At 34.6% G+C, this 24,676-nt stretch overlaps 1 protein-coding gene across 1 annotated transcript; it reads right to left on the bottom strand.

Annotated features, from left to right (window-relative positions):
• Positions 1-9,078: 9,078 nt before the first annotated feature.
• LOC128546347 (uncharacterized) lies at positions 9,079-19,008 on the bottom strand. The gene is made up of 2 exons (XM_053516771.1): positions 17,693-19,008; positions 9,079-11,599 (listed from the first exon to the last, which is right to left on the bottom strand). Exons 1-2 carry the CDS (start codon positions 18,510-18,512, stop codon positions 9,522-9,524), a joined length of 2,898 nt encoding a protein of 965 aa, XP_053372746.1. The 5' UTR covers positions 18,513-19,008; the 3' UTR covers positions 9,079-9,521.
• Between the last annotated feature and the right edge of the window lie 5,668 nt (positions 19,009-24,676).

The following is a 24,676-nucleotide window of genomic DNA, read 5'->3' as shown; positions in this document are numbered from 1 at the left end:
TACAATGTAGAACTTGATTAAACCCTGATTTTTTAAGCCTTCAGAATTTACTTAGAAAATTAGGCAAATAAAAATGATGTGACTGATTATGTCTCCTACCACTGGGGGAGACATATTGTTTTTGCCATGTCCGTCTGTCCATCCAGTCGTCCATCACACTTCATTTCCAATCAATAACTGGAGAACTATTTGACCTAGACCATTCATACTTCATAGGATGGTAGGGCTTATGAAGTAGACGACCCCTATTGTTTTTTGGGTCACTCCATCAAAGGTCAAGGGCTCGGGCCTGAACATGGAAAAACCATTTCCGATCAATAACTTGAGAATCACTTGACCCAGAATGTTGAAACTTCATAGGGTGATTGCACATGCAGAGTAGATGACCCCTATTGATTTTGGGGTCACGCTATTAAAGGTCAAGGTCACAGGAGCCTGAACATGTAAAACAATTTCCAATCAATAACTTGAGAATCACATAACCTGGAATGTCAAAACTTCGTAGGATGATAGGTTTGGAGTAGATGACCCCTATTGTTTTTTGGATTACTTGATCAAAGGTCAAGGTCACAGGGGCCAGAACATGGAAAACTGTTTCCTTTCAATAACTTGAGAACCATTTGACCCAGAACCTTCAAACTTCATAGGGTGATAGAACTTATAGAGTAGATGGCTCCTATCATTTTATGGGTCACTGGAGCCAAGGTCAAGATCACAGGGGGACTGAACATGAAAAACTATTCCTATAACTCGAGAACCACTTGACCTAGAATGTTGAAACTTTATAGGATAATTGGATATGCAGAGTAGATGACCCCTATTGATTTTGGGTCACTGGATCAAAGGTCAAGGTCACAGAAGCCAGAAATTGAGAACCACTAGACACAGAATGTTGAAACTTCATGGGATAATTGGACATCCCTGTTGCAGCTAACCACCAGTGTCTCTTTGACTGTCCTCTGTTTTTGCCTGTAACTACTATGCTTTGGGGGAGGCTTGCACTTTTTTCTACAAAAGCATCTTCTAGTTTTATGCAAGATTGATTTGAAAAATTTTGACCCTACACAGGTATTCATAATGGGATTTATGAAAATCACAGTTTTAATGGCATTTTTTGCAAATAAAATTTTTTCTACAATGTAGATTTTAATGAAACTTCTCACAATTATACACTAAAAAATGGTCTATAATATGTTTGAGTAAAATGTATAGGTCCATGTGCCTGTTTTGAGATATTTGACCATGATTAAAGGGAATTGCACATTTCAAGCTGATTTTGAGACACTTTATGGAATTATTTAAATATGTCAAATTTTTAGTTATCATATTTTATCTCTAGAAAGATAGTAACGTTGCCATTTTAATAATTTGACAAGCAGATTACTATTTATTCACATAATGATTTTCGTTCTGGTGTGCCAAGTCCAGGTTTCATTCTACATTATCCATATAAATGACATTATGCCATTACTTCCAGTTTATCAAAAGCTTAGGCAGACTGATGGAAAGTTCAACACTGTAAGAGGTGTCACTAGGTAATGTGAGAACTGCAGTCTGCTTTTGATCATATTAGTGTTTCATTGATGGAACACTTATGCTAACATTATTGTTCCCATAGGCAGTTTATGTTTTGAAAATAAGAGAATATCTGTCAAAGCTATTTATGTATGACCCTATCTGCACAAACTGTCTGGCCATTGCATTTGTTTTATGGTAAGTGTTTAAGCTGTCATCTTTTCCAGACTTTGTCATCCACATATGTTTATTTTGTAAACATTTCCAGTAATGTATTTGATAGAGCACCTATGGCAGCCTTCTGTCCCAGCAGCATTCCTGTCCCAGCTGGCTGTTTATAATGCAGTGTTCACACTAGCAGATCGGTTTTATTTTTATCAGATGCTAATTGGCTATAATTGGTATTTGACATTTAAAAACCCATCAAAATATAATCTAGTTTGCTTCCACACTAGGCAAAGAAATGTGGTTTAAATATATACCTGCAATGTTACAAGTAAACAAATATTTTGCAATAAGCAAAAAAGGTTACAAAGAAGGAGGCTGACAGAAACAAGAAGGAGTCATCAATGTAAATTTTGTTCTTCAGTTTATAAATTAGACTGTGTCACACTATAGATTTTGCATAGATGTGACTCCAGTATCGCTTTATGTTTTTGTTTCATGATACACTATTACTTTTGTCCCCATAGGGCCAGTTTGTTTGAAAAAAGAGAAACGTCAACATTGGTATACCTTCGCCAAAATGGATTATTTTAATGGAGATTTAGGATTTACAGACTTGTCATCCCATTTGGTTCAATTGTAAACAGTAATGTATATTAATTTTAATATAGCTTTACACCACCTCCCGAGCGGTGTTTATAATGCAGTGTTCACACTAGCAGATCGGTTTTATTTTAATCAGGCACTAATTGGCTATAATTGGTATTTGACACTTAAAAACCCATCAAAATATAATATAGTTTGCTTCCACACTAGGCAAAGAAATGTGGTTTAAATATATACCTGCAATGTTGAAAGTAACAAATATCTTGCAATAAGCAAAAAAGGTTACAAAGAATGAGGCTGACAGAAACAAGAAGGGTCATCAATGTTTAAACTTTGTGTTCATTAAGAATTTCTGTCATTTCATCTATGTCCATTTTGAGCATCAGCATGACTCCATATCGCAATTTAATGTTTTTGTTCATCAACACTCCAATTACTTTTGCCAGCCAAGCATCAGTTGTTTGATACAAAAGAGAAACACATGGTATTCTTCCGCCAAAAGGTAAAACCTGGGAATTTAGGATTGTAAAACCAGTTATAACCCCATTTGCGTTCACATTTGTAAAATAATGTAGTTATTAATTGTTTAATGATAGTAATTTTTTAAAATACCACCCTCCCCCAGAATGGTTAAGTATCTTATTAATGTTATATTACAGAAACCACTTGACCTTTACATAATTAACGTTTTACACCACATATATTGTGGACGCAAACAAGTTTAAAAAATAAACCCAAGTTAATATAGGATTAAAAACGTAGTCTGAACACGGTATTAGACTGCTATACTTGATTTATAATATTCATATAGGATCCTGCCAATATTCAAGTAATATCTGGATATTAAACATAAATAAACTAGACCTCACTATCCTTCCTAATTATGAAATCTAGCAAGAGGCATCTTTGTTAAATGATTCGTTTTAACTGTTTGAATGTTCATTTTATATTCGACAAGCTTATTTAGATAATTTGAAATACTATTTATTAGATTTAGATTTAATCACAGCTGAACACTACTTAACTTAGATGAGTAATCTAGGTTCACTAGAACTCTTTTAGTTGTTTACTTTAATACACTGATTAAGTACAAAATTTAAGACATATGCAAAAAGTGAGATAGAAACCACTTTAGAACTGGGTATAGTCTAATCATTCAAAACATGAATTATTTGATAATGACGAAACTGCTGAGGCAAGTGTCTTAAGCTACTCAAATGATTTCTTCACTTAAATAAATTATTTTACTCTAAAGCAAGATTTGTACAATTACAGGTCTATTATTGAGAGTAACTAGAAAGGGATTATAATATCATAATTCTCATTCAAAGAGCTTAATTTGACAGAAAAAGATTCTATAAATTGAGTTTGTTTGAAATTATCAAAGGTCATGGGGTTTAAAGATTCATTATATAATTCTCTTTATGTTACTTTTAAAGACTTTATTATCTTAGAAAACAGAACAATTGCAGTTAGATTCTATGGGAAGTTGTATCAAAGTGTGCATGGGGGAAGTGCCCAAGATGTTAAGTATATCACTTAATGGTAAGTTTTAATAAGATATATTGAGGCGTCTAAAGCTTAAAAATTGCAATTATACAGAAGAATAATTGATCCTATAGATCAAAGTGTACAAATTGATGGAAATCAATCATGTTGTCAGAATATATAAGAAGTTTAGGTTATAAGCTTAAAAAAATAAAAATACAGTAATCATTTAAAAAAATGGACTAGAAATTTGGAAATAAAGTTCTTGATGAAATCCGTACCTACCAAATTTATTGTCTGTGTTATACCTTTATTCAAGGTATTTTTTGTTGGTTTAATAAAATTATTGGCAGTATCCACTTCCTTTGTAGAGAAAACATTTGGACTTGATTCATTCTGGAAGGTTATCATATAAGCCTAGTATGTGATGTTAGAAAATCATGCCTGATGTTCGATTAAATTTATTGATAGCTGATTTAAAGCAAGCACTAAAAATTTTTAATAGTTTTTTTTTTTTGGGTTTAAAGGTTGCACGCCACAATATTGGTCAATGAAAATTTCAGCTTTGATGTGGAGGAAACCCTAGGTGCAACATGTGCAATTATTTATCAGGGTCAAGTGACATGGTTTAATATTGACCATATCTGTACAGGTATGGCTTTCTTCTGTGTAATTCAATGCTTGAGTAAGACTTGAACCACATGATAGGGTAAGTGATTTAGTACTGTAAAGGAATTCCTTCAGATTTTTTATCCATCTTCGAAACGAATTAGGAATTTAAACTTAATTTTTGAAACATTTACAGACAATCTCAATTGAGGTTTGTGAAAAACATTTTGATAGTTCAGTAACAATGTTGATACGGTTATTTTAACATATCAAGATTCTAGCTGGTGTCACATCGCATTTTAGTAGACAGTTTTTATTAATGTCATAATGAATTAGTCTATATACACCTAGAATTAGTAATAAAAAAGAAAAACAATTTCCATGAAATTTGGAGTTGCATTTTCGTCAAAACAAAATAAATAAATAATAAATATCTTTCACATCTATGGGTTATATTTTTCCTATTTGAAAAAAGTTCACAAAAGTAAATATGAAACAATATTTTTTTTCATTTGTACCCATTATTGTAAGGATAGAATATTACAAATATGACTATGATATCAAATAAATATATAATAAAATCTGTAAAAAGAAAAAGACGTATTGTGCTGCCTGGATGTATATTTTGCTTGGTATTTATAAAAAAGCAGAAAATTATGAAAATGTTGAAAAAACGCTGGCAGTTTCAGTAACAGTGGGTGTGTTCAAAACAATTTTTTCACAAAAACAAGCCTGGTGACCTATTGTTTTTATTTGTTCATTGTTTTCAGCACAAATTTTTCTATCATATATGTGAATTAAAAAAAATTCTATGAAAGGAAAAAAACTATAGGAATTCTCTTTAACCACTTGGTCACGGAGGCCCCTAAAATCATTTTAATGTAAACAGGTGATGCCCATTGAGTTATAATGATTTAAAGGTCTCATTATATACATCAACACATTTGATATGTTTAAATGCCTTAGTAGTATTATCTGTCATGGGAAATTGTATTATCTGTCATGGGCTACTATTGAAACTAATAAATATTTTTCTTTAAATAGATTTTGTATAAAAATGATACTGGAGAACCACTGAAAGTCTGTATGACAGCTGTTATTGAGTGTTCTACTTAGCAACCAGGAGTATACAGGTCTCTTTCTAAGGATATGTCTGTTGCTTACATGATGGTCACAGAAACTACTTTGTTGATGACTAATGACTACTGTAAAAGCAGAAATTTTCGCGAGGGTTTATTTTCGCTATATTCGCAAGGCCCTACATCTTGCAAAAATTAATCCTCGCGTAAATATTCACCATTAGTATATTTCTAATTATACCCCCACCAAACATGTTTGGGGGGGCTATATAGGAGTCAGTTTTGTCGCGACGCGTCCCGTCCCGTGGTGCCCCGAAGTTTATTATCTCAGTTTCTACTACATGGATTTGATTCAAATTTAAAATAATTGTTCCACCTTATCACCCACATCATGTGACACAAGGTGCATAACTCTGACACCAATTTTTCATGAATTATGCCCCCTTTTAATTAGAATTTAAGGTTAATTTTGATGCATTTTCACTATATCTCAGTTATTACTAATTGGATATGATTCAAACTTAAAAAAGATGTTCCACCTTATCACCCCCATCTTGTGATACAAAGTGCATAACTCTGACACCAACTTTTCATGAATTATGCCCGCTTTTACTTAGAATTTAAGGTAAATTTTGATGTATTTTCACTATATCTCAGTTATTACTACTGTAAATGGAATTGAATCAAACTTAAAAGAGATGTCCACCTCATCACCCAAATCACGTGACACAAGATGCATAACTCTGACACCAATTTTTCATGAATTATGCCTCCTTTTACTTAGAAATTAAGGTTAATTTTGATGCATTTTCACTATATATCATTCTGATTGGCGTAGAGCCAAAGGGAAGTAACCTTTTTTAGCTCACCTGAGCCAAAGGCTCATGGTGAGCTATTGTGACCGCTCAATGTCCAGCATCTGTCGTGCGTCGTCCGTCTGTCAACATTTCCTAAAAAGTCTTCTACTTGAAAACCACTGGGCAGAATTACACCAAACTTCACAGGAATGATCCTTGGGTGGCCCCCTTTCAAAAGTGTTCAAAGAATTGAATTCCATGCAGAACTCTGGTTGCCAGGGCAACCGAAAGGAAAAACTTTAAAAATCTCCTTGTCCAAAACCACAGGGCCTAGGGCTTTGATATCTGGTGTGTAGCATCATCTAGTGGTCCTCTACCAAAATTGTTCAAATTATCCCCCTAGGATCAAATATGGCCCCATCCCGGGGGTTACATGGTTTATATAGACTTATATAGGGAAAACTTTGAAAATCTTCTGGTACAAAACCACATGGCCTAGGGCTTTGATATTTGGTATGGAGCATCATCTAGTGTTCCTCTACCAAGATTGTTCAAATTATCCCCCTAGGATCAAATATGGCCCCACCCCTGGGGTCACATGGTTTACATAGAGTTATATTTGAAAATCTTATTGTACAAAACCACATGGCCTAGGGCTTTGATATTTGGTATGTAGCATCACCTAGTGGTCCTCTACCAAGATTGTTCAAATTATCCCCCTAGGGTCAAATATGGCCCCGCCCCGGGGGTCACATGGTTTATATAGAGTTATATAGGGAAAACTTGAAAATCCGCCAGGTTGTAAATAATCACAGGCACTTGCGTTAACAACAAAGTCGGCAAAAAACAACAAGTTGAGGTGAATAGAAAAAAAGTTGTCCTTCCCTAAAGTTGTGTACTCTAAATAGCAAATATTTTGTCTCGCGGGTCGCGTGATGTCATTGCACGCGCTCGTTTATCCTGAGGCCTGGCAAGAGTTAATTCAAATCTAAACTTTATAACTCATAAAGAACATGCGCTAACTAGCATATAACACGTTAAAACCTAGAAAATGAATATATTGTCCCTCAACGTTATTGAATTTCCATGTCTACGTTGTTTTTTTTCACGTTGACGTCATTTCCTTTTGAATTATCCGTTTTGGGACCGTAATACGTTTATGCTTTGCCACGGAACGCGCATAATATAAAAAGGTGTTATAATAGCACGTGAGTGAGAGATTCTTTTTAAATCTCTGTTGGCAAATATTTCCCAGGAGGTATGCTATTGAAAATTGATTGCAGTTTGTTGAAAAAAGAACAATTTTGGCTGTAGCATCGATTTATTTCCAAGAAAATGCTGAAAGTACAACTAACTTTATGTTTAAAAAGTGGCCGAATATTTACAACCTCTAGAAGGTAAAATGTGGAGGCTAAACCTGTCTGTTATTTTAAGCGCGGTTGTATTGTTTACCTTATTGTAAACGGCCGTTAATGATTATAATCAATGTTGCTTGTATTAAAGCACATATGGTAGAAATGTTGTACAAATCAATTGTAAAATGAAAGAAATGTTTATGAAAAACCGCAAAAAGTGGCCGAATTTACGGCTCGAACCAGTACCTACATGTATTCAAACTTTAACAAAGGCGATACGCAAACAAGTAAGCTAGCAGACAATTATTGATTTTTGACACAGTTGTCATGGCAAAGGTGTTAAAGTACAATGTATACATGTAGTTTAACGCTGGTTATGATCAAATTAAATAACATCCGCAGACTCGTTTTTTTATTTATGCCCCCGAAGGGAGGCATATAGTTCATGTCCGGTCCATATCTTTGTCATCGATGGATGGATTTTCAAATAACTTGGCATGAATGTGTACCACAGTAAGACGACGTGTCGCGCGCAAGACCCAGGTCCGTAGCTCGAAGGTCAAGGTCATACTTAGACATTAAAGGGTAGTGCATTGATGGGCGTGTCCGGTCCATATCTTTGTCATCGATGGATGGATTTTCAAATAACATGGCATAAATGTGTACCACAGTAAGACGACATGTCGCGCATAAGACCCAGGTCCGTAGCTCAAAGGTCAAGGTCACACTTAGACGTTAAAGGATAGTGCATTGATGGGAGTGTCCGGCCCATATCTTTGTCATCGATGGATGGATTTTCAAATAACTTGGCATGAATGTGTACCACAGTAAGACGACGTGTCCTGCGCAAGACCCAGGTTCGTAGCTCAGAGGTCAAGGTCACACTTAGACATTAAAGGATAGTGCATTGATGGGCGTGTCAGGTCCATATCTTTGTCATCGATGGATGGATTCTCAAATAACTTGGCATGAATGTGTACCACAGTAAGACGACGTGTCACACGCAAGACCCAGGTCCGTAGCTCAAAGGTCAAGGTCACACTTAGACGTTAAAGGTCATTTTTCATGATAGTGCATTGATGGGCATGTCCGGTCCATATCTTTGTCATTCATGCATGGATTTTAAAATAACTAAGCATGAATGTGTGACACAGTAAGACAACGTGTCACTTGCAAGACTCAGCTCCGTAGGTCAAAGGTCCTAAACTCTAACATCGGCCATAACTATTCATTCAAAGTGCCATCGGGGGCATGTGTCATCCTATGAAGACAGCTCTTGTTTGTTTGTTTTTTTACGCCCAAAAATTCCGGAGCCAAGAGCCTACCACGTTATAACGAATACCGCGGTATATCGAGTAGCGTTATAACTGGTTTCAAGTGTATAAGGAATTTGCACAAATTTTGGGGCATATCTTTACTTTGGTCCCCAAAGTTTGGGGGGGAAAATTCAAAGATACAACTTAATAATATTATACAGTTTATACAGGCGATCGTAAAAGAAAAAAAAATCAATGCATATATGCAACACATGTATGGATATAAAACAAGCAATAAAATGAAACAAAATGCATGTACATATATATTCAATTGTAGGGTGTCATACCTAAATATCCAGCTCTTGATTTATCCAGTTATGCAATGGTATCATAGTTCCTTGGTGTTTAGAATATAACTGAACAATGAAGGTTCGTTTCAAAATTTGCCGTAGCATTGCAGCTTCATACAAAGACACTGGAATTGTGCTAACAACATGCAGAGTTGTGTTATTAAGTTTGTTTGTAATTGTAAAGTCTGGCCATGATACAAACAAAGTAGGGGAGCAACATGAACCTTTGACATCCAGACAAGTAATACTATCTGGTGTCTGAATGTCAAGGTTAAATGGGCACAGTGGCAATTGCATTACATCAATCAAAATGCACTTTTAGGCAAAGTGTAGCTCTGTGTCTGTTCTTTAAATATTTGTACAAAAGACCAAGTAAAGTTACAACAATAAAAGTCAACACTATGAAATTGGCATGTTCCCATGTTAAATCCAGGGAAACTGTAAATGGTACATCATTATTACTATTGTCTGTACCAACAGGCTTGTAAATAAATGAAGGAACAGTTGTTTGTAATGCTTTACATGATTTAGATTGTGTCAGAACTGCAACTGCTAAAGATAGTTTGCGTACGCGCAATATTGTCAAAACAAGTAATATGCTTAAAACAGTTGATACACCAACTAAACAATAGGTAATGATGTCAAATGTTGTAGGCCAGTTAGAATTGATTTCAATTTCTCCATCTAATAAAGGTTCAGTTAGAGATTTGAATATTACGCCATCTTTCTTAGCAACATCAGACATTTTCTGTAAACTCAGATGAGCTTTGGTATCAGCTGCAATAATATTAGACATTTGGTGCTCATAAAAGTTTAGATTTGGAACACTAACATTTACTGCTGTTTTAAATGTTGTATCAGCAAAAATATTGTCAACAAATGCTGTTTCAAAGAAATGCTGAAGCAAGGCTAAGTTTACTGGATGCAAAACTGTAATATTATCAGCCCTTTTATGGCAAGAACCTAACCTAGGAATAAAGTAAAAATCATTTGTAGAAACAGAACATCTACAAGGAAGACTGAAAATACAAAAATCACAGCCTGTCACCATTTTATGTTGATTATGGCAGACCATAGACAGAAGTGGAGTTCTGTACAGCAACAAAGAGTTTGGTGACAACTCAAGTATTTTTGGTTTTACAATATCATGAACATATCTAAAATTACAGAGTGATTTAATCTGCACCTTATCATTTGCATATAATGCCAGTATACAAGATGAAGATGTTACAGGTGACAATGCAAAATTTCCAGTACATAATTTGGTGGTTTTACCATTGCAGTCTTCTAATTCAGAACTATCTAGGGTTGTGTAATGTTGCTGATTGGAAGATACTGCAAAGAATTTTGGCAAGTTAAGGAGTTGTGTAGCATCTTTAGATGTAGAATTGATTGGAACTGGTACACTTTTGACCTTAAACAATTTCAAAGGTTTTTCTAGATGAGAAATTGGCAATTTTAAGGTAACATATAAGTTGGTACCATTTCGGGCAAATAGAAGCTTGCAGTTTGAATAAACATCAGCAATATTTCTGAATGCTAAATGAAATCCTGTATATTTAGTTTCCAACAAAGTTTGAATATCTTTTAAAGTATTTCGAAGTAGGTCCTCAGAAATGAGAAAAGGTGACAATTTACCATCAACCAAGTTCGAAATGCCAATTTTAAACTCTTCTAACTGAATATTCAGTTTGCTGGTAGTTTTGATTTCATCAATAAGAATGTCCATTAAATAACCAATTACGTGTTCAAAATTAGTTTGGGTTGTATATAAATCAGATTGAATAAACTTAATAGCTAACATATTTTCTTTGATTTCAGCTAAAAGATTGTCCATTCTCTCATCCGCAGAGGAAATAAAAGAACTTATATGATCCTCATGCTGAGCAAAAGCTTTTGAGAGACCAATGTTCATCTTGGCAAGTTTGTTCATGTGTTTAGCAAGAAAAATATTCACATCTTCCATTGTGGCTGTTCCAAATAGTCCTTTAGTGAGATCACCAATGAAAGGTAGTAATGTTCGTTTACTTCTGGATTTATGAATTCTGGTTTCCGGGATCAATTCCAACATGGTATTCAAAGTGTCATTTAATCGTAAAGCAGTTTCAGTACGTATACTGTTGAGCTGGGCCAGAACAGGAGTTACAATAACGCAAGACTGGTTGTTACTTCTGCAAGGGGGTAGAGAAGGCATATCTAGGTTTTGGGGGAGCAATATTTCAAAGGTATGCAGCCAGTTATCACATGCAATGACAAGGTCAGTTGTTTCTGTAAACACCACACCATAGTTAAGCCTTTGAACAACCAAGGATTCTTCACTACAGCCTAACGCCAACACCAAAACCAGCAATGTCAACAGCCATCTTGACCCGTAGAACCCTGAAAGTTGGAAAACAATGATAAAATACCTGTAGCAAACCAAATTACAAGAGATATAGCACTATAAAGACAACATAGAAGACAGTTGTAGGATTTACTACAGGAATTCTATATGATGAAGGATAGAAAAGATAGAAATGTGTGCACAATATTGGATTCTTCTGTAAGAAAGCTTACAAACACAACTACCTTAGTTCTGGTCTGACTGACTTGTGAAATACTTTGGCTTTTTGCTTGCCATTTTAAAGTTTAACTTTGTACCACTGGCCATTTGAGGTTTTAGCATGAACAATAGCCAAAATGTCATTTGGATCAACTACAGGTGGTTGATCAGACTGCTGCTTGACAGCTGTTTGTTTCATAGGTTGATGTGACAAGTTTGAAATGGATAAAGGTCATCTCATAGGCATGATTTTACTTGATCTCCAGAAGGCATTTGACACTGTGGATCATTCTATCCTTCTTATGAAACTTGAAGGCCTTGGTCTTGGCCCAGATGTATATTACGTTGGTTCAGATCATATTTATCTGACAGACAACAACTTGTAGATGTCTCTGGAACCTTTTCTAAGCCTTGTAAAATTACTTGTGGTGTTCCGCAAGGGTCAATACTAGGACCTCTTTTGTTTTTAATTTATGTGAATGATATGTCTGCAGTGGTTAAAAATAAACTGTTACTCTATGCTGATGATTCTGCTATAATGGTCTCTGGTAAAACTAAGTCATCTATTGAAAATGATCTAGCTAAAGATCTTGAAATGGTTAGTCAATGGTAAATTGATAATAAATTGTCTCTACATCTGGGTAAAACTGAATCTATTATATTTGGTTCCAAGCCTAAACTTAGGACTAATAGGGACCTTAATATAAAGTGTATTGGTCAAATTATTAATCCTACCTCAGCTGTCAAATACTTGGGTGCAACCTTAGATCAGAGTTTAACTGGTGAATCTATGGCTAGTTCCATTATTAAGAAAGCTAATGCCAGGTTAAAATTTCTTTATAGAAAGAAGGCCTATCTTAATGAACATACTAAAAGACTTTTGGTTTTATCCCTTATTCAATGCCATTTTGACTATGCTTGTTCATTTTGGTATCCTGGTTTAACAAAATTTTGGAAGGACAAACTACAAGTTACACAAAATAAATTGATCCGATTTGTATTGAACTTGGAACATAGATGTCATATTGAACAACATCACTTTATTTCCCTAGACTGGTTACCCGTTTCCAGAAGAGTTGAACAAATTACTCTTTGTCATGTTTTTAAAATAAAAAATGGTCAATCCCCTGATTACATGAGTCATCATATCGTTAAACAGGATTCTGTTCACACATACCAAACTAGATCTAGCCAAAATGGGTCATTTGTGCCACCGAAAGTTAAAGGTTTTGGCCTAAAGTCTTTTTCCTACTTGGGCTGCAAGTTATGGAACATGTTGCCTCCCCACGTAAGACAATTGCCCAACATATCTAGTTTTAAAAGGGTGGTAAAGGACCACTTTCTTAACGATAAGCTTCATTGCTGAACTTATGTGGTCTTTCTGTTATCTAATCCCTGGTTGTAATGCATTTTTTTTAAGAAATTATATTTTTACAATGTACTGTGATATTGATGTGATATTGGTGTCTATTTATTCATATGTCTTTCATTTAATTAAGAATCATAAATTGAGCTATTATAATTACATATGCATAACATATACGTTATTTTATAATAATGAACTCGGTAATTTTTTTCATATATATTCATGTTAATGTTTCATGCCTCTCTATGTCAGACCATTGGTACCAAGGACCACAATGGAAATAAGAGATTTTTTTTCTCTTTCTTGTGTCATCCTTGATATTGATGTGACTGACATAGTTCATAACACATTACTTCATATGACAACTTTTATATTTGATTATAAATTTTATTATATGCATGTATTGTAACTATGTTATGTTTTGCTCAATTATCGAAATAAATCTATCTAAAAAATCTATGACTGTACACTGTCGTTGTCAAAGTTATCATTTTGACCTGACGGTACATTGTTAGCATCTGTAGTTTAGTCATGCAAAGCATTTTGTGTTTCTGCAGTATCATTAGTTTGAGTGGGGTTTTCAGTGTTACCTGCAGCCTCAGTTTCAATATCAGACTCAGATTCATAAGTATCATTGTCCACTTGTTTCTCTTTGTACAACTTAAGTCTGGAAGCATTCACAAGAGATTTATGAACTTTGTTTTGCGTGAGGTTCTTGATTTTAAATGTGAAGGAAGTCCCTATATCTACTATTCATAAGGTCCTATCCATTTATTTGAAAGTTTTGATGATGATCCTACTTCAGTTTTCTCTTGCCTTAAAAGAACATTATTTCCAACAATAAAGTTTGGAGCCTTAACCTTACGGTCATGTCCAGCCTTTGATTTTGCTTGCTTTGCCTCTTCATTAACAACCTTTAGCCTATCAATGACTTGGGTTAAATGTTGTCGGGCAGAGTTGCAGTGAGATATAGGAACCAATGAAGTGTCTGTTGGCAACTCCATTTCTTTGCCAAACAACATTTGGTATGGAATGAACCCAGTACTCTCAGTATATGGCTTGGATCGCAGTGCCATGAGGGCACAGGGAAGTAGGTCAACCAAGTTTCTCTGATCTTTATCAATGTAAAACCTAAGGATTTGTATGAGTACCATTTGTTCTTTCAACAGTAGAATTTGTTTGTGGATGATAACTTCTTGTATGATGACGAGTAATGCTAAACAGTTCACACAAGGCACTGATTAACTTCAACATGAAGTTCCTACCTCGATCAGATACAAGTATCTGCGGTGCCCCATAACGGCAAACAAATTCCTTAAACAGAACATCATCAATTTCAGTCGCCTCCTGTGTCCTAAGACGGAAACCTTCAGTCCATTTGCTAAAGCTATCCACCAAGAGTAACACATACTGAAACCCATCTTTGTTTTTCGGCAAGGGACCAAGAATATCAGTATGAACACGTTCAAATGTTTCAACAACAGGCAAATTAGTCAGAGGAACAGGGTATCGTTTCCTATCAACTTTGGTAGTTTGACAGTTGACACATGTTTTTATGTATTCACAAATATCCTGGTACATTTTTGGCCAATAGTATTTGAGTTTTAATGCGCCATGAGTGCGCTTGAGACCTGAATGACCACCCCCAGCTAGGCAGTCATGATAACTACGCCAGACATCTTTTCTTAAGGTAGCAGGCACCACTAGTTGCAAGAGAACCTTATCTGGGTCTATTAATTTAATATCTTTTGGAGTTTTGACTCTTGGTGTGAACCAATGATAAAGAACATTATCTTTCATAACAAATTCATTTGAATAGAATGTGAGATTGCGAGCCTTTTTCTCATCAGCAGGATAAGTTTAAGTTCCATACAAAATTTATCTTCTATTTGCAACTTTTCAATGTCTCTGTCATCTATAGTAGACACAGAACAAACAGAAGGGTTTTCATACTCAAAAATAGTTTCAACATATTCTGGCATGGTTTTCAAACAAGCACTGGCACTTTCAAATACATTTTCAGAATCACAAGTGTTAAATGGTTGTTCAAAACTGGACATTTGTTCTGTTTCTAACTGGTTCTTTATATCTGAGGCGACATGAGAAGGTTTACTGTCACATTCAGTCACACAAAGAGAATGAGCAGGCAAAGAGTCACAACTAACTGAAGATACCAAACTACATGATTCGGATTTTGGAATATCATTTGATTCAGTTCTAGATAAACGAGAGTAATCAATACGTGATATTTAGGTATCTGCATTCAAATTGAAATCATATGCCTGCAATTTAATGCACCACCGAGCTAACCTACCACTAGGTTCCTTTTTGTTTTTCAAACTAGTCAATGCGGAATGATCAGTATATAAATCAAAGAGACGAGAAAACAAATAATGCTTGAAATTTGAAATACCATCTACAACGGCAAGACATTCTAATTCTGTGATCGACCATTTCTTTTCATCAGGCCTTAAAGCAGGGCCACCGTAAGAAACTACATATTCAGGACCACTATCATCCTTTTGGCCAAGAACAAATCCTAATGCAGAGCCACTCGCATCCGTTGAAAGAATAAACGGCTTGTTCGTGTCCGGAAACCGAAGTATAGGTGTTGTAACCAATGCATGTTTCAAATGCAGTTTGACATTCATCAGTCCAGTCAGATTTTGAAAAGGTTTTCTTTACTTCTTTCTTATTTGATTCATCAACTTCAGCACCCTTTTCACTAAGAACATGCCCAAGAAAGACAACCTTATTGACACCAAAAGTACATTTAGATGGCTTAAGGGTGAGCTTTGCATCTCTTAATTTGTTGAAAACTTGCTCTAGATGATGTAAATGTGTTTCGAAATCAGGACTAAAAACTAGACAGTCCTTGATGTAACAAAGCACAAATTTCCAGTTCAAACCCTTTAAAATGATTGACATTAGCATCTGAAAACTCATTTGGGCGTTATGGTTACGAAGACCGAAAGGCATCCTGGTCCATTCCCAGACCCCTTCATTTGTGATGAAGCAAGCCTTATGCCTAGTTTCAGGATCTAAAGCTATTTGGAAATATGCCAAGTTCAAATCTAATGTAGAGAAGATCTTAGCCTGAGATTCTCCAAGTGCATCAAAGACATCTTCATTTCGAGGCAAAGGGTGCGAAATAGGAATCGTGATCAGGTTCAATTTGCGCAAAACGCCATGACCCATCATGTTTTTTAACTAGTACAGAGTGCCAAACAGAAGTTGATCTTATACATAAACCAGCATTACTATACTCATTTGTCATTTGTTCAATAGCAGCCTTTTTGACAGGGTCCTGTCGGTAAAAGTTTGAATACACTGGCTTTGCACCAGGAATTGTCTCTATTTTATGAGTAAATATGTCTGTTTTGCCAATATCAGACACTGAGGTTAAAAATACATCTTTGTTTTTATCTAAAAAGTTTTGAAGCCTTTGCTTTTGTGCGTCAGACAGATTATCATTTTTTATTTCGAAATTAATGTCCTTTTTATCATTATTTTTAGTTGTGTCAGCACAGAAAACATTTGCATTATTATTAGTTTCCTTAGTTTCATCTTCACCAAGTTCAAAAACATTCTGATTGTTAACTAAGTTTATGTAGCCTATAATTCTTTTCTTCGGTAAAGTGATTTCTTCTTTTGTTGGATTTATGATCCTCATTAAAGTTTTCCTATCTTTGATTTGCACTAAACATTTAGCACCAACAAGATTAATACTTGGTAAAGGTTCAGAAAGTTCTATGAGCACAATGTCATCTTTACTACAGCCTGATATCCTAACAGGAATAACAACCTCAGATTTAGCTGATATACTTTCAGTCTTACGACTGCGGGCATAGCCAAACTTCCTGTCACAGACAAGATTGACAGACACAGTGCCTTCACCCGCAGTTAACATTATATGATGAAAATTTAGGTTGACATGATTGGTAACCATAAAGTCTACACCTAAAATAACTGAGTGATGCAACTGTTCTAAAACAATAAATGTTTGATCAATTCTCAACACTGAAATATCAAAAGTAAGCTTAACTTGCCCAAGAACAGGATGTTTTTCACCACCTACTCCAGTAATAGGAGAGAGAGAAGTTGGTTCAATGTCGGCCCCAGGAGCATATTTGTCGAGGACAGATCTTTTAATACAACTAACGTCTGCCCCAGAGTCAACAAGTGCCTGACAAGGCCCGCTATAAAATTCAATCATTATAGTATTCCTACTCAAAAAAGTTGCTATACAGACTTCAGGTGAATTGGTTTTAGCTACATTAATGCCTTCAGAACCTAATGAATTAAAGCCTGCATTCTTAGGGGCATTTTTATTGAGATTCTGCACAGACTTTAACTTAGCACTTTTTGATTGATGTAAGACATTGCTATGACTGTGCCCATCTACATGCGACTTATGCATATAGACAGGCGCGAGTCCCTATTGGGTTGTTTGCCTCATCACGTTTCTTTTTATCACAAGTTTCAGTGAAATGTTTATATTTTTCACAATAACTACATTGAACATTGCAAGCTGGACATTTAGAAAAAATATGACAAGCCCTACCTCCACAGTTTCTACATGGTTTCTGTCTGTCTTGTTTGTTCTGCTGTGGTCTGCTCTGTTGTGGGTAGATCTGCTGCTGTGGCATCTGCATTTGTGGCTGACAGTACTGTTGCTGGTACAGCGGAGGTTGCATGTTGTAGTTAGATTGCAGCGACAAATGTTCATTAAGCATTTGGTTTTGATGACGGTGTCTGCTCCACAACTGATGCAGTGGCTGACTGATTGACGTGTCATTGAATTTTGAGGAAAGTACTGCAATCACTTGTTCACACACTTTATCAGTTATTTGATCAATATTCGTTTCAGCAGAAGCCACTGACTTAATTTCACGTTTTTCACTTAAAACACATCTCTCGGCAGCCAAAGCAGCTTTCCTGACATCTTCTAATGTTTTAAGAGATTGTGGCATTACCATCTTCTGGATTTCTGGAACTAGTCCCTCAGAAGCTAAATGAGCAATGGTTTCTGATTGTAATTTAGAACGCCATGAAGCATCAGTAATGCGCGTAATGTAATCACACACTGGTTCATGTTCATATTGTTTAATGCTGTAGATTGCAGTATCAGGTGGGAGTCCATCAGACCCATTGAATCTGTTCTTAAATTGTGTCATCATTTCATCTGGATTGTTTTTAACGTCAGTTGGCAAGGCTTTATACCAGCTGTATGCATGACCCTTAAGCATAAAAGCAAAAGTACTCCACTTACGTCCATTGTCAATTTTCATTGCTGTGCAGTAATTGTCGTATGACTCAAGCCAATCTTCAGCATATTCACCTGGCTTGCCTTCAATATGTTGAAGCTGGATATTTAGAAACATCTCGTCCTCTTCAGATGGTGTTTGCTCTGCCACCAGAACTGTATCGTGAATATCTTGTCGAGATTGGTTATTAAGGGTGTCCTCTTCTCCAAACGATATATCACTATTGAAGGTGTTACGTAACACTCACGTCACTAAGCCCAAGGGAAGAATCAAGACTTGATGATAGTTCTGCATCTTGTCCTTTCACTGGCTTTTTAGATTTTCCACGAAGGTTGTAGTTTTGGTTTAAAGGAGCTGACATGAGATCGAAACCACTTTTGTACCCCACCAGTTGATATGCGGTTCGCAGGCGTGAACGTTGGCGATGGTAAACACTTCGCTAAGACAACGAGGGTTTGTCGTCTTTAAGAGGAGAGATGTAGCTGGAAAATATCCAAAAACACAGTTTTAAAAATTGATGTTATTACTTTATTAGTTAGAAGTCATCTGTGTAAAACATACATTACATAATATCAATATGAAAGAATTCATACAATTAAATTTGTTTAGGGAATTTAACAGAAATTAACAAACAGAATCATTTGGGGAAATGCTCAAAGAATTAAGATGATTATTTCAACAACTCGTTTTTATGAGAGTCAGCGCCAAAGTATTAAAATACATCCTATGCATGGTACATATTATTTAGAGAATAATTTATAGGTATCAGTTAGTGACATTTCTTTTCGAAAGTCCTTTTTTTTTCTTTTTTTTTTATGTATATTTTCATGAATAGAACATATTTACACAATATATTATATACAATGAAAACTTTGCAATATTACTTTTTCTACTTATATCAATGAAACTTTGTCAGAGCACGAAAATGCAACATAGTGCCAAATTTAACAACAATCAGCTATAAAGATTTCAGCTACTTAGAAATTAATACCAAATGTTGATTTACTTTAACAAAAATAAGGATACATCAAATATCATATTCATTCGGCAATAATTGTTTTAAATTATTATGTACAAAGTTTGATGATAATACAGAAATATTTTGGAAACCTTTATTAAAGGTTTAATTCTTATATACTGAAACAATGAATAAATGACTGAAGTAATAAAATTGAAAACAACAATTCTATACTTGTTACAATTACAGAAAAAATATGAGAAAATTCAATATAAAATAAGAAAATGTCACATACCTGGAAAATATCCAAGAACACAGTTTTAAAAATTGACGTTATTACTTTATTAGTTAGAAGTCATCTGTGACTTCTACAACTGGCTCTCGGTTTTTATTAGCAACTTGATTTCCAGGTGACAAAATTGAGTAAACAGAGAACACACTGCTGGAAATGAAACAATCACAGTTTTTCTTTCAAAACTGACTAAAAGTAATTAGAATTTAATCAGTTATCACCTCAAGCTAAGTGCTTAGCTTAGGTTCACATCAAAAGTGATTGTTTAACAAACACTGTAGAAGCCAACAGCAAAGTTCTCAGACATGTTGGTATAATCAAGTAATTTGTGACATAATATGAAAAAATGGTTTTTCTTTTAAAGTGGCAAATATGTTTTAGCACCTATAACTTTTTCCTAAGTATGTGATCTTAATAAATAAACATGGTAAAGTTTGGGGGGAAAAATTGTCTTACAAAAGAATGCAAAATTACTAAGAAAACAGATATTTACAAAATATGTTAAGTATCTAAGTATCTTAACAAATAAGAGTCATATGAGACAAAAATATATTTTTTTGTAAGATGCAAATTCTTACTTTTATGGATAAAAAGAATTATATGGAATTTGCACAAATTTTGGGGCATAACAACTTCCCCGGTTTCTTCACTTTAGTCCCCAAAGTTTGGGGGAAAAATTCAAAGATACAACTTAATAATATTATACAGTTTATACAGGCGATCGCAAAAGAAAAAAAAATCAGTGCATATATGCAACACATGTATGGATATAAAAAGAATTATAAGGAATTTGCACAAATTTTGGGGCATAACATATCTCTTATATTAGAGATTTTTATATTTACCTCATCCTGGGCACATATACTAGTATTACTTATATGTGCCGAGGAAGCCCAGGATGAAGTACTTCAAAGACGAGTAAAATTTTGTTTTAAGTATTAAGTTGTTTTTTATGTTTTATATTATTCTAAGTATTTTTAAAATTTCTTATGGTTGATGGTTGCCATTCTTCTGTGACAAGACCATATGGTGGGGGTATAAGTCACTCCTGTGACAGTTCTAGTTCAAGTAGGATGCTATTTTTACAATTTCGCGAATATTAAATCTTGCAAACATACTCAAAATTTCAAATTCGTGAAATTTTTACCCAGCGAAAATATGTGCTTTTACAGTAATCTGCTCATAAAGATTGAAATCAAAATATTATATAGTACTTATTCATTAAAGGAAAACTGTGTTTTTGAAAACTGTGAAATGACTGAGTTTCTTTAAGGTTTTCATAAATGAAATTGATCGACTTTGTCTTGGAAAGTATAAACTACTTTGTCTTTTCTAGACTTACTAATGATACATGGCATACTGACTTCATAAGGAAATTTCAGTCTGAACATTTGTGACAATGTCTGATTTAATCTTACATTTGTTATGAATTACTTTCAGTTATACAAGCAGTTTGGTCATTTATTCTAAATTATTTACTGGCTTCTGTATTTTGCACAATTGATATTTCTTGGCCATAGTTGTTTAATGGGTTCTATTGATGTGTGGACCCAGAGATAAATGTTTGCCCTTACTAGGATTGCTCTTCTAGTATCTGTGTATAAAGTAGACCTTAACCCATAGTCTAGAAAAAGCTTTTACTGCATTTGATTGTCTATACAAATTTTGTCTACTGTAAGCACTGATAGAGTTAGTAGCCACACCCTAGTTTTTATCATGTACAGTTACATTGAAGAAAGTTATGCTACATCTAATACAAATGTATAGAAAGTGTGTGCACCATTTTCTTACAATGCTAATATATGTGCACACTTACTTTTGAGGAAAAGTGTGCACACTTTCTTAATCTAGCTGACTGTTTTGTACTATACTTAGTAAAAGATAGCTATGAATCTTTTTTATCTAACCGACAGCCATGAACCATTACCTCTATCATTCTGACAGTTTTGAACTCTAACCGTGAAGGTACGTATTATGTGATTGTACGTGCATCTGTCTGTCGTCTGTCCATCATGATTTGTGTCATGAGCATAACTTTATATAAAACTTGTCATATAGGATGGCAGTGAGCTTGAACCGGCTCAAGGTCACAAATTGAGCTTAAATATCAAACTTGACCATCATATTTCGTGTCCGGAGCATACCTAAATAACCATGCAAGGTATTGACTTCAAACTTGGCTTGTAGGTAGGTTGTGATGAGACGATGTGCAGAGCACATGAACTGGGTCTGTAGGGCAAAGGTCAAGGTCACAAATTGAGCTCAAAAATAAAATTTGTCTGTTTTATTTCGTGTCCAGAGCATAACTTATTCACCATTCAAGGTATTGACTTCAAACTTGGGATGTAGGTAGGTGGTAATGAGACGATGTGCAGAGTGCATGAATGGGGGTGGCAAGTCAAAGGTCAAGGTCACAGCAGGGTGAAATCTGCCCATCATGTAGTTTCTTGCCCTTTTGTATCCTGTTACCACTACCGCCCACACACACCCTGCTCCCTCCTCCTCTGATATAACCCTTTGGGGGTATATTGCCCTGCTTGGCGGAGCTCTTGTTTCCATATCTAGTCAATTGTTCATCTATAAGCTTGACTGTTTTCCTTTATACTGAGTCCCACAAGGAGAAGATCTATCAATTATATATGTGTACAGACCTTCAGGAAAGGAATATCCTTTGGCTGTAGCAGAAATGGCTCCAAATGTTCATATCATTGATATTATGAGATATAATGGGATAGGATATAAAAACTTACTGTATCCATTCTAATTTCTCAATTGTTTTAAACACATGAATAAATAATAAGAACTACCACAAAAGTGATGTCATATTGGAAGTATTAGGCACCTATTATGTTTTTCATCATGATAGACAGCCCTATAAATTTGTATAGTTAACATCAATTTTTTTTGGCCTTAGTATTTTGTTAGTAGAATGTTTTTCATTTTGATAATTTTTCATTGATTTTGAAATTTACAGTTGTACTGTATTATAAATGTGTGTATGGTCTGAGTGGATATTAAACAAAAATAAATAAAAAGACACAAGACAATAGTGTGAAGCACAGGTCTGTTCAAAACAATATATGTAAGTTTTCCTCAAGCTATTTTGCTTTTATGATTAAATACAAATGATCAGATAAATGATCATGTAATAAGAATTATACAATACTGATGTCCGGGTCCAGTTTTAAAAATACTCTATCAAACCTAAGTCTCAAACCCTATAGTTTAATTAGGTATGAAACTCATCCTATTTTGGCCCGTGCTCTATGTTAAAGAATGTCCTAATGTGGTCTCCTGTCAACACTTGCTCCAGATGTGATTCATTAATTTCTTATATTTCTTACCACATCTTTAGTATAGGTTTCCTGCATTTCTTTGCAACAGATACCAGCCATCTCTGTATTCTTGTAAGTAAATTAAAATTTAATTCCATTTTTGTAATTTTGCAAGTACACATGTTTGCAACTATAGATGAAATGGAAGCAGCAACAGAATATGCTTGATATAGATAGAAGAGAATACCCATTTAATAGTGTTGAGATCTGCAATTAAACTGCACTGTCTCATTGTTAGACTTGATTTGAAATACAGCTGAGATCTACACATTGCTTGGTGTTCAAAAATTCCGGAACATTGTGATAATTGTTAAAATCATTAAACATAATCTTTTAAGAAAATTAGAAGCAGTTTGATAACCATAGTCATAAGAAATGGCACAAAGTTTGTGTGAAACAGCACCTAATAAAGTCACATTTAAACTGATTAGTTAAGAAAGGTGGAAAATTAATGAATATAATTAAAAGGTTAGATATTTGGTTTTTGCTTCATAACTTCTATGTGCCTGGAAGGATGGATTTGATTCAAACTTAAAATAGTTGTTCAACATCATCACCCATATGATATGACACAAGGGCCATAACTCTTGCACTAATATTTCATAAATTATGCCCACCTTTTTACTTAGAATTTCAGGTTAAACTTTGATACACTTTCACTCTATCTCAGTTATTACTAAATGGATTTGATTCAAACTTAAAATAGATGTTCCACTGTATCACCAACATCATGTGACACAAGATGCATAACTCTGACACCAATTTTTCATGAATTATGCCCACATTTACTTAGAATTTAAGGTTAATTTTGATACATTTTCACTAAATCTCAGTTATTATGAAATGCATTTGTTTCAAACTTGAAGTAGTTGTTCCACATCATCACCCACATCATATGACACAAGGTGCATAACTCTTGCACCAATATTTCCTGAATTATGCCCCCTTTTTGGTTGGAATTATACTTATAGTTTTTTGATACACTTTATCTGTACCTCTCTTATTATTTGATATTTTTTAACACAGACTCAAGCTATTGTACAATATTCATCTACCATTGGAGTCATTAAACACTCCAGTGAAAGTTCTTGACAGATTTAAATGTTTTTGGTACACAGGTGTAACATCATAAAATACAATTTTGATGCATTTTCACTATATCTCAGTTATTACGAAATGCATTTGATTCAAGCATGAAGTAGTTGTTCCACATCATCACCCACATCATATGACACAAGGTGCATAACTCTTCCACCAATATTTCCTGAATTATGCCCCTTTTTTGCTTAGAATTATACTTATATAGTGTTTTGATACACTTTATCTGTACCTCTCTTATTATTTGATATTTTTTAACACAGACTCAAGCTATTGTACAATATTCATCTACCATTGGAGTCATTAAACACTCCAGTGAAAGTTCTTGACAGATTTAAATGTTTTTGGTACACAGGTTTAATATCATAAAATACAGGTAAAGTTCAACTTTGGCTACAGACTATCAATTTTTTTATGTAGTTATGGCCCCTTTCCAACTTAAAATTTGCCAAACTCATGGTTGCCGGACAGTAACTCACAAAAGGCTTGACAGATTTAGATAAATTTTGGTACACAGTGTAACATCATAAAATACAGGTCAAGTTCGATTTAAATTGCACCTTCTTGTGGCCATGTCTTTCTTATGGTTGCCATTCTT

Source organism: Mercenaria mercenaria, chromosome 1 (assembly GCF_021730395.1).
Source record: "Mercenaria mercenaria strain notata chromosome 1, MADL_Memer_1, whole genome shotgun sequence".
In the NCBI taxonomy this organism is placed as follows: Eukaryota; Metazoa; Mollusca; class Bivalvia; order Venerida; family Veneridae; genus Mercenaria; species Mercenaria mercenaria.
The sequence above is the reverse complement of the archived record's forward strand: the minus strand, read 5'-3'. Positions and strand labels throughout refer to the sequence as shown.